The sequence below is a fragment of the Galeopterus variegatus genome, unplaced genomic scaffold, assembly GCF_000696425.1.
Source record: "Galeopterus variegatus unplaced genomic scaffold, G_variegatus-3.0.2 Scaffold564, whole genome shotgun sequence".
Taxonomy (NCBI): Eukaryota; Metazoa; Chordata; class Mammalia; order Dermoptera; family Cynocephalidae; genus Galeopterus; species Galeopterus variegatus.
The window spans coordinates 168,305-179,498 of record NW_007726675.1 but is presented as its reverse complement, the minus strand read 5'-3'; the positions used below and the strand labels follow the sequence as shown (position 1 = coordinate 179,498).

The 11,194-nt window shown below is 52.5% G+C and overlaps 1 protein-coding gene across 1 annotated transcript; it reads left to right on the top strand.

Annotated features, from left to right (window-relative positions):
• Positions 1-696: 696 nt before the first annotated feature.
• On the top strand, positions 697-2,111 carry GADD45G (growth arrest and DNA-damage-inducible, gamma). The gene is made up of 4 exons (XM_008570041.1): positions 697-850; positions 1,043-1,144; positions 1,241-1,454; positions 1,541-2,111. Exons 1-4 carry the CDS (start codon positions 798-800, stop codon positions 1,649-1,651), a joined length of 480 nt encoding a protein of 159 aa, XP_008568263.1. The 5' UTR covers positions 697-797; the 3' UTR covers positions 1,652-2,111.
• Positions 2,112-11,194: the final 9,083 nt, after the last annotated feature.

Genomic DNA, 11,194 nt, shown 5'->3' with positions numbered 1-11,194 from the left:
GCACCCTCCATAGAAATGCAAACGAGCAGCATGCGTCGGCCGCAATCTGCTCGCCTCTCCCCGCTTCCCCGGCGCCCCGTCGCGCTCGGCCAAGGGCGGGGAGGTGGGCTGAGACCTTCCAGCGCCAACCCCGAAGGGCATTGATTATCAAGACAGGCATCGCCGGCGCGCTCGCGGCAGCTACTGTCAGCGGCAGGGGACTGTGCCCGCTGCCTTTTGCAGCCCCCAAACTGGCGCTGCATATTTTTATTTTAATTTCCGGTTTCAATGCCACCATCTCATAAACGTCAGATTAAAAGAAAAAAAAAAAAGTAGAGAGGTAGCAATAAGAATAAATGCAAGAAAGCCTTTTTTACATTCTGTAAATATGCATTTCAAAAATTGCAGCATCATATAAGCAAACAGATTTTTTGTGTTTGTTTTTTACTTTTTCCTTTTAAGGACTTAAAAAAAATAAAGGCGAGATGAAATCTGCAGGCTCCAGTCTGCCTGGTAACACCCCGACAAAAGCGGCAGATTTGAGGCATTGTCATCCCCCGCACCCCTCCCCACGTGGCCTTCTGGCACGAGCCGCCGGCCGCCGCCTTATTTGCATCAGAAAGCGGGCGCCGGCCAATGGGCAAGCAGCCTCCCGCCGGCTGGCGGCGCCGCACCCCGGGGCTATATAAGGGCGCGCGGCGGCGCTGAGGAGCACTGGCTGGAGGTGGGCGCGCCGAGCAGGTGTCGCGGCTCCGTGTCTCCGCGGCCGTTTCCTCCGCGCTCCGCTTGTGGATAACTTGCTGCCCACCTACCGCACCATGACTCTGGAAGAAGTCCGCGGCCAGGACACGGTTCCTGAGAGCACAGCCAGGTGGGTGTTGGGGTGGCGCGGCGAGCGCGGCTGCTTCGGCGACGGCCTTCGGGCCCGCAGGGTGGGAGGTGAGCGCCGGGCGTACGGGTGCCAAGTCGGGGCTGGACAGCTGGGGGTGGGTCCCCGGGGCAGGGCTGGGGGCTCCGCCGCCCTCCCCTGCCGTCCCCGCTCAAGGCGCCGGCTCGTCCGCAGGATGCAGGGCGCCGGGAAAGCGCTCCACGAGCTGCTGCTGTCGGCGCAGCGCCAGGGCTGCCTCACCGCCGGCGTCTACGAGTCTGCCAAGGTCTTGAACGTGTGAGTATAGACGCGGCCCGGGCTGGGCGACCGAGCGGTGGGGTGGCGGGGGGACCCGGACTCGCCGGCCCTGACCTCGAACCCCCGCCCGGGCAGGGACCCCGACAACGTGACGTTCTGTGTGCTGGCCGCCGACGAGGAGGACGAGGGTGACATCGCGCTGCAGATCCACTTCACGCTGATCCAGGCGTTCTGCTGCGAGAACGACATCGACATTGTGCGCGTGGGCGACGTGCAGCGGCTGGCGGCGATCGTGGGCGCTGGCGAGGAGGCGGGCGCGCCGGGCGACTTGCACTGCATCCTCATTTCGGTGGGTGCCGCTCCCTCCTGCGCCCCGATGTCGCCCCTCCTCGGCCTGCGGCCAGCCGGGCTGATCCCTGCGCGCTCTCTCCACAGAACCCCAATGAGGACGAGTTGAAGGACCCTGCCTTGGAGAAGCTCAGCCTGTTCTGCGAGGAGAGCCGCAGCGTCAACGACTGGGTGCCCAACGTCACCCTCCCCGAGTGACAGCCCAGCGGGACCTTGGTCTGATCGACACGGTGACGCCCTGGGCGCCTAACGCGCTGCTGGCTCTGGAGGAGCCCTCGGAGGAAGCCCGAGAGCGGCGTGGACTGGCAGGCGGGGGCGCCCGGAGAGCGGGGACGCGCGGCCTCCCGAGGAGGGGCCCGGCGGCAGGGCAGGCTGGCCCGAGCCGAGGACTCTGCAAGTGTCTGGAGCGGCTGCTCGCCCAGGAAGGCCGGAGGCGGGGACGTCGGCTGCAGGGCCGGGAAGGACAGACTGGCCCGGCAGGCGTGACTCAGCAGGAAGGAGGGGAAAGGCGAGGCGGCCCGGACTTGGTACAGTTGCAGGAAAGTGACGGACTTAGCAGACTGAACAGGTTTTTGAAGACGGATCCAGGCAATGCTTCAGTTTCTAAAGGATGCTGCTGTTGAAGCTTTGAATTTTTCAATAAACTTACTGAAACAAACTTATGTTCTTTATTGAGAGTAGGGGATCCTTGTCTGGGGGGAGGTGGTGAGCAGAGTTTCAAATGATTACTGGAACTCCCTGGAACTGCTGGCACCTGTTCCCATCTTCCTGTTGGGCAAGAATTACTGGCTTCGGATGCCCTGGCAGTGGGGGAGGGGAGGCTGGCCCAGTTGTGAGGGTAGAACTTAAGCCAGGCTCCTGTTTCTCTCCTTTTAGGAAGATTTTAAACTTGCAAGACAGGAGCATGCTTGACATAAGACATCAGTGCAGCAGCTAAGGGCTTGGTGCAGCTGATAAGTGACCTCTGCCTCCCCTCCCCCTCCTCTCTTGTTGCCCCCTCCCCTCCCTTCCGTGGACAGCTGCTTATCTGAACAGCTTGCAAGAGGCCAGCAGCGTCTTTCTGCACAATGGGCATTGCCTTCTGCGGGGCCTGCCTTTGTGGTCCCTGAGGATGGAGTCAGGCTGCTCCTGCTCCCAGGATCTTTGTCCTCTTAAATGTTCTGGCACAAAGCAATGTTACAAAGGTGTTAATATCAAATACGACACCAGTGACTGCATTTAAGTATGAATCATTCTGTCGTGGCTGTGATAGAACTTACAAGATCTGAGCAAAACTTGGAAGGCAGCATTTATATAAATAGGCGTGAGCAATTCTGAGTGGGGCGGGCATCTGCTATCTACTATTTTGAGAGTTCCTTACCCACATCAGAGTTACAAGGACTCCTGTTATTCACAATCCCATTTAAAGACTTGCAGATGAAAAAAAAATTAAATCTTTTAAGCCAAGACTTTCTTTAAGAAGGATCTAAGGAGAAATGTCCGGAGTGAATCCATCCTTTTTATTAGACCAATATGTCTTGATTTCATTCCATGTGCCTGACTGCAGCCACTCTGGACAGGAGAATTACACGTGGGTTGTGCATGCTACCAGCTAGGCAGCAGAGCAGCCTGAGAGCCTCCTAGGCAAAGGACGGGTGTAGTGCCGTTTCTCTAAAAAGGACATTCTCATGATTTATCAGCAGTCCTTGGGTGGCTGACTTTCTTTGTTGAGTGCCACTTTTTAAATCCTCTCCAAATTGTGGAAGCATTTTGCAAGACATCAGAAAAACTGTAGAAGTTTAATTACTCTTCTTATAATGAAAGCATCCTGTTCCCCATTTATCAGCTCTTAAAAACATTTACACCTTTATAGAAAACCAATGAAATAACTTAGCTGTATTTGTGCCTAAGTTTCATTAATGTTTTACCTATTTGCTGCTCAAAATCTTGAGTTTTCCTTGTTGAAGTGGAGTCTTGGGTGGTGGGGGTGTGGGGTGGGTCTATCTATACCAGTCTACATTCTGGCAAGATGACTATTTGTTGCAACACGCTATAGTAAACACAAAGGGGACATAATTATTTTAAAATGTACCCTTAAATGGGTAAATTCAGCAGAACACTGCACAGGCTAAGCAACCCCTGTAGAACATTAAGTTGGTGGCCCTTCTGAAATGGCTTTCTCTGATTTGAGGAGAACTCGCAGGAGGAAATGCATGCTTAGACACAGTGCCAGGCCCAAAGTTTATGCTTACATTTTCTTTTTTTTGTTTTAATGAATGGATGTTAATGCTATTAAAATGAACTAACGTAGAGGTCAGGTAATAAAATGCAGTGTTTACAAACACACTATTGCGTAAGATAATGCATATATAAGCCCTCGGTACACGCATGTTGAGGTGACCCATGCAGACTGTTGGGCACGGTGCCCTGCGTCTAGAAAGCATCGAATGAATGTTAATGACAAGCTAATGAAGGCGTTTGCTCAAGACCACAGAACTCAAAATGGACTCGTGGATTTTGAACCAGGTAGTCTGGTTCCAGGTTCACCTGCTGCCACACACTTCCAGGTGCTAGAGAGCTTGCAGACCAGCAGACTGATTTTGGAAATAAGTTATATGTATTTATTGCAGAAAAATCGTAAAATACAAAAATGTTAAAGAAAAAAGTAAAAGCACCTGTAACCCACCATTGGCATATTTTGGTGTATTTCTGTCTCACCTTTTGTTTTTTGTCTGGGGTATATTTGTCATGTAAGATACATAAACACACATTTTTAAAGAAGTTGTGTTTGGCTCTCCCCTACTGGGTTCAGTGTCCTGCTCCTTTTCATTAACAAGCTGTTGCATGTTAATGTTGGAGGACAGGGCTTTTTATTGCTGCACAAGGCTCCAGCGCAGGGGTGAAAATGCTCATTCCTGTGTGATCCAGTTAGGGAGTCTTCTTTACCTTGCAGTCCTCACCAAACGGGACAGATGCCTGCTGTTTGCAGGATTTTAAGTGTCACCTGTCTAAAGCCAACCTGTTCTGCCCCAGAGCAATGAAAGTCAAGCGTGCTTGTCTTTTATTTAAAAAAACAGTTTTGCATTTGATCATTGCTATAAAAATTTGCGCTGGCAAGGCAGCTGTTGTAAACATGAGACAAATACAGAAATGAAAACAGGAGGGTCAGGAGACCCTTGTCCATACCTGGCCCTGTCTACACGGGGAGCTGAGGCACCTCCATTCCTTCCCTGGTAAGATGATAGGATGAAATGATCTCTGAGATGCATTTTATTTTTAAAGGCTCTAATTTTAAGTACTATATACATTCTATTAAACCATTGGCCTCAATAGCACAATGCATATTGCTCTTGGGGCTTCCAAAGAGCCAGATGAGAAAAATCAAAAAATGAATTTTTCAGAGGAAAAGCAAGGATGTTGGCAAACAAAGCCAGTCTTGTGAGGGCACCCAGTGAGCAGATATTCAGTTTTGCTTTTTAAAAAGATTCTTGCATTTCTTAGTCGGTTTTCCAAGGTGTCAGCACCTGTACTCCTCAGTTGGGTATGCCTCTCAAAAGGTCAAAAAGGAATTGTCCTTGCACAGCCAACATGGAGAGACTTGATGACTTAACTGGAGGCAATGAGGCATGGCCCTGCTTGGCGTGCCTGAGCTGCAAGCAGCCGCTGAGGAACGGCCCAGCTGGTGTGCAGGACCAGCTGGGGACCACGGGTGCCCGAATGATGACATGGCTTTGATTTCTGCTTTGGGGCAAATTTCCACTTCGTCTCTGTAAGTAGCCGTTTTTAAGTCTAGCTCAAACTTTCTATCATGATCTTCTAGAATAAAATTGCTAAATAATTTCACTTCTCTTGGCAAGTAAGAGCTGTGAGTAAAGATTGCCTGCCAAGGGAAAAGGCTGCCTGGAGAAGTCTACATTCCAGGAGAGGGTGGCTGCACCTGCAGGGCGCATTATGTGCAGCCACCAAGGCGGCAGAGACCTTCACAGAGACCTCTGTGAGCACCTCGTGGCGGCCTGTGAAGGCACTGCCTTGGGCTGCTGCCTTTGGTGTCGGGAGATGGTTATCCCCACTTCTGGTTCAAGCAAGCATTCATTCGTCCCCTCTTCCATTCAGTTGGCACTTACTGTGTGTGCGTGCTGCACCCTGTGTGGTGCTAGGCAGAGTCCCAACAGTCCTTGTCTACTTGGAAGGTCCTGATGGTGCTGGGATGAGGGCCCAGGGCTTTGCCTCTCAGGCTCACGTGCCTCTCACTCATTCCACCCGGAAAACGCGAAGAGGATGGAAATGAGGAGTACGAATGTGCCGGCGACACCATTTCCTTGTACCAATTGCTAGTTTTATGAGATCCCTACAGGCGTGTAAAAATATGTCGCCGTTTGCATCCCATGTCAGTTTGGAGTCATCAGCGCCCACTGCTTCCCTCCCTCTTGTCACCCGCCTCCCATTCGTTTCCGTTCCTTTGATTTCTCTCCAGTCCAGCCCTCCCAGACTGTGACCATGTGCTTCCCTCCCGAAAACTTGCGCTGGCTTCCCACTGCCCACCGAATTCCACTCCCCCTCCTGCATCCTTCCCTTCCTTCTGACTTTCCTTCCCCCCCTTCCAGGCCTCCCTCTCTCCCTCCTTCCCCTTCCTTCCCCTCCCTCCCCGTCCCTTTTCCACCTTCTTCCTCCCCCTACATTATGCAGCCCCTGTTGTGAGCCAGCCCTAGAGACTCCTGGAGAAGTGAGCTCCCTTGGGTCCCCAGGAACTCTAGCCTGGCACCCCCAGCTTTCTAGTCTGGCATCCTGGGCTCTCTCCAGCTTTCCCCTTCCCAGCTCCCTCCCACCACTCCCTGGCCCATGCCTGCTCCTTCCACTCAGTGTCCCTAACCCATCCCCTGGAACTCCCCTTCTGCTGGCCAGGCCCTGACCATGTGTGCAGGTCTAGCCAAGCCCCGGGTCTGTCTGCCTGGCAGAGTAGGGACCCAGACAGCTGGTCTGACCTGCACCTGCAGCTGTCCCCTATCTCCCTGAAGCCCAGCTGACAGGTGAAGTTGTCATGCTCGTCATGTGGCATTCCAGTTGACATCTCATCAGGAGGAAGAATTCTACTATGGCCCCCTGACTTCCACCTCCTGGTGTTACTCCCAAGATTATGGGATTTCCGCAAATGTGATTAAGGTTACTAATCAGTTGACATGAAAATAAAGAGATGTTTTCACAGGCCAAACCTAATCTCATGAATTTCGTGGAATACCCTTTAAAAGCAGAGACTGGTGGCAAAAGAGAGAGTGAGAGAGAGTCCAGATATGGGAAGGATTCAACAGACCTCTGCTGGCTTTGAAGGTAAAGGGGCCATGGAGCAAGAAATAAGGAATGGAGCACAGCCCTGGGAGGATGGCCAGCAAGGGAATGGGGACCTACTTTCTAGACACCAGGTACTGAATTCTGTCAACAACATGAATTCTTTCCTAGAGCCTCAGATCAGAGCCCAGCCTGGCCAACAGCGTGGTTCAGGCCTCGTGAAAGCCTGAGCAGAGAAGCCAGCTGAGCCTGCCTGGACTTTTGGCCCACAGAACTGTGAGCTCATTAACAGGTATTGTTTGAAATGCTGAGCCTGTGGTAATGTGTTATGCAGCAATTGGGAACTAATACACCTCATGGCCAGGAGTGTCAGCATCCTCTTGGATGCGTCCCTCTTCTCCCCTTCCCCCAGTCCTCTTGCTCGTTGGGCTTGGGCCCCTGTTGAGTCTGCCTGTGTCTTATATCTTTTGGCCCCTGTCCTGCAATGCTTCCCGTTTTCTCACCCATCCCTGTGTCCCAAAGGGCTCCTCCCCCTCTCCAGACATACTGTCCCCTTTCATATCCTGGGGCCTTGATCCTACTGCGTGAACTGCCTGTTTTCCTGGGCTGTTTGCAGATGAGCACATTCAGCATCAGAGATCAGTCAAGCTCAAGGAATAACTGGGGGCTCTGCTTACAGGTCGAATTAGCTGAGTTCATGGGCATCGCCTGGAGAGGAGACATAGGGGCCAGGAACGGAGGTGACAGGGGTCAGCTTGGGGCCCTAGGCCAACCCCAGGGCTGGGTTCTATCTTAGCATTCAAGGGGGTGACTCTACAAAGAGGGGGTGGCAATGTCTGAAGGGGGGTCCTTCCAGCATCACTATGGGGTTGGTGGGCAGGTCTGTGCCTCTGGTTAAGTCTCAGAAGACCCATTTCTAATCAGGAGCCTGCTCATTTCTATAGGGTACTGACAGTCTTCTATCCCTCACCCCCACCTGGGGACTCAAAAACCCAAGGGCCACTAAATCACTGGTTTTCATCTCCAAACCTTTCCCCTTACATGAAATTTTCCAAGTGCCATTAAATCACAAATTCTTTTTTTTTTTTTTTCCTTTTTGTCTTTTTTTGTGTCCGGCAACGGATCGCACCCCTCAGTGTCGCGCCCGTACCAGACCGGGACCGGCAACGGGATCACAACCCTTGACGTTGCTCCCGCACCTCGCTCACTGAGTGGGAACTGGTCTGTATGTGGGATCCGAACCCTCAGCGGGAGCGCCGCCACACTCCCAAGCGGCGCACTGTAGCAGTGCGCCACTGGGTCGGCCCTAAATCACAAATTCTTAGTGTGGTAAGGGAGTATAGTTGCTGAGCGTTCATTCTGCAGATGAGCAAATGGGCTCAGGGGAGTGAAGTTGCTTGTTTCAGGTAAGCATTTGGGGAGGTCCAGGTCTCCTAACTGGGCCTGAGCTTCCCTGCCACCAACCATCGGATTCTCATTCTCAAACCTGGCTCAACACCACCTGGCCACTTGGGGCTGCCCAGGCCTGGCAGAATCCGTCTGAGGCCCAGCCGAGGGGGCCAAAAGCAGGCTGGGTGGCCGCGGAGCTCCCAGTTCTCCAGAGGAAGGAAGTGGCTGGGAGAATGGGACGGGCACGCGGGGTCTGCACCTGCCTACGACATTTGGAACTTGACCTGATTTTTCTGCCATACAATCTTCTGGTTAAAGCAAAGCTCTTCTTGCCGTTGTTGTTCATGGCTTCCTGTTCAAAGGAGTAGACGCATTTGTCTGTCTCTCTAGTCTCTGGATGTGGGAAGAGCAGGTCGGTGAGATGCAGGAAGGGCTTGTGCCTCGCCTTCCGGAAGCCCAGGCTCACAGAACAAAGCCAGTTATGGGAACACTTGTTAAAAGGATGTTGAAGCTTTTTTTTTTTTTTTCCGCAAAGTGGGTCTGTGATCCTATAACACTGACCATTTTTATCTCATGCCGAGTGACTGATGTGGTTTTATTTCGTCACCTCGAGGGGAGGTGGGATTTACTGCCGGTTGTCATGATTCATTTTTTCAGCATTCAGAGTCTGCTTTGGTTTGAGGTTTACAAACCCACTGGTGATGCACTGTGGTAGTTTGAACTGAGTCCGATGTTTGACACTGTCTCTCCTGCTGTCTCCAACTTTCTATCTGTGCCCTGGGGGACATACACTCACATCCTACCTTCCCTGAGTGGGGAAATTCAGGAGGATAATTTTAGATTTGTTGGATTTTTATTACGATAAAGTGCAGGCAAATAGAATTCTAAGGAACAACACCAACACAACAGTAAAAAGCAAACTTGAGAGAAAAGAAACAGATACACTCTGGAGAAAGGATCCTCTTCCACAGCAAGACTGAAGTTCCCTAGAGGGATTCGCAGCAACAGAGTGATTTGTGGAACTCCTTGCACTGAGCAGGAATTTGATGCTAAAATTCCAGGAAGGAGGATGCTGGTCGTGGGCGAGGCTGAGCTATCAGAAGAGCCATTTACAACCATGCTGCGCTCATGTTCCGCCCTTGGATTGCTTCAAATCCCTCAAGTTTGAGCTGCACAGGGCCAAGACAATGACCAAGGACAAGTCTAGGGAATTGGTGGGTGGTCCACATGCATGATCAACTTGGGCTGACTGAGGGTTTGGGGGTCCTGCTAGGACAGTCCCCATGCAGCCGAGGGCAAGAGCGTTTTTTTGCTTGAACAGCAATGAGCAGGCACCAGCAGCTGCTCTCCCTCCAGGTGGTCTCCAGTCCCCAGGGCTCACTTGGCCTCTCCAAAGGCACAGAGAAAATCAGGGGAGAAAGAACTGCCCACCCAGGAGGAGCTGCAGAGCTGGAGGGCAGTGGGGGAAGCGGGAGGCCTCTGTTGCGGCCAAGAGCCTGAGCCGTCTGGAGATGGCCTGTCCACACTGAGTCCCCGCCTGGATCCTAATTAAGCTGACAGAGGAGCAGGCCCTCCCCCACTACAATGGGGCAGCCCATTTCAAGGCCAAGGGGCCATCCCACCTTCAGAGCCCCCTGAGAGCCCTGGCAGCTGGGTGAGGCCTGGGGCAGGCTGTGCCAGCTCCTCTCTGGTCACCGTGCGGCTCAAATGAAAGGAGGTGGGTGTGCCCCCAGCCTCATCCTCCAAGGGACTGTCATCATAGGCATCCTTCAGTGGCCACTGCAGGCTTGAAGGACAGCTGGCAGAGCGTGCTGGATGAGGCTGTGTGCTATGGTCTGATTGTGTCCCCCAAAATTCATGTGACAGAGATTTAATCCCCACCGCAGCATTGCTGGGATGTGGGGCCTTTTGGGAGGGGCTGGGGTCAGGAGAGCTTCGCCGTTATGAATGGATTAATACCATTATGAAAGGGCTTGACAGAGGGAGTTTTGTCCCTCTCTATCCCTCCATCCCCTCCGAGGAAGCAGCGACACAACACATCTTGGAAACAGAGAGCAGCACTTATCAGACACCAAACCTGCCGGCGACTTGATCTTGGACTTTCCAGTGTCTCCCAGTTTCTCCAGAATTGTGGGAAAATAAAATTCTGTTTTTTTTTTTTTTATAAATTATATTCACTTTCAGATATCTTGTTATAGCAGCAAAAATGGACTAAGACACCATGTGTAGGGGCTTGAGTGTCCAAGGCCATGGGCTGGATGGCAGTGGTGGGCACTGATGGAGCTTTAATAGCGGTGCAGGACTCAGGCAGGTGGAGCTCAGGCACAGAACTGAGGGTGGCCCCCACCCTGGGGACATCCTCTAGATGTGCTCCTAACCACCCCCTCAGCCCTCTCCTCAGGGAGCCAAGGTGTGGGGAACAGACCCAAGTCTCCATTGCATTGACTTTGCTTCTCCCAGCTTGCGGAGCTGCACTCACAAATTCTTGAAATAGAACATTGAAGGGTGCAATTCTTCTACAGATGAATGGAGAGAGAGAGAGAGAGACTCCCAGAGCCGTCCCTAGGCAGCCTGGGACCTTTCCCCTTCATCATTCTCAGTCCCCTCAGTCCTGCCCTTCCTGCTGCAGAAATGCCTCTAGAGCAGTCTCTTCCACACCTGTCTGTGAGTTCCTTGCAGCGAGGGACAGAGTTTACTTGAACTACCTTGGATCTAACACGGGCCTGGAACTGGCTTGTGGGATTGGCCGACGGGTGGCAGGGTGCAGTTGTCGGGAGCGCAGGTGCATGTCCAGCTTGCATTCAGACTGCTCCCTGCCAGGCAATCCGCATGGGCTGCATGCGGAACACCGGAGGCAAGAGCCACTGAAGCAGCAAAGTTGGGTTGATATTTGTCACTAGAGCTGGCGAGGCGTGGCCCTTTTGTCACCATCATCATCGCCATCCTCATCAGACACACTTGCCGAGGGCCCGTGTAGGAAGGGAATGTAGATACTGGACAATTGGAAGACCTTACCTTTCATGACAAGCCACACAATTTCTTTCTTTCTTTCTTTTGACCAAAAGGAAGACAAGCAAAGTGAGGGATGTA

Bases quoted from the DNA above. Each gene is read 5' to 3' on its own strand.
- GADD45G (XM_008570041.1), top strand. From the start codon at position 798: ATGACTCTGGAAGAAGTCCGCGGCCAGGACACGGTTCCTGAGAGCACA. The intron at 851-1,042 runs GTGGGTGTTGGG...GCTCGTCCGCAG, and splicing joins GTTCCTGAGAGCACAGCCAG to GATGCAGGGCGCCGGGAAAG. The intron at 1,455-1,540 runs GTGGGTGCCGCT...CTCTCTCCACAG, and splicing joins TGCACTGCATCCTCATTTCG to AACCCCAATGAGGACGAGTT.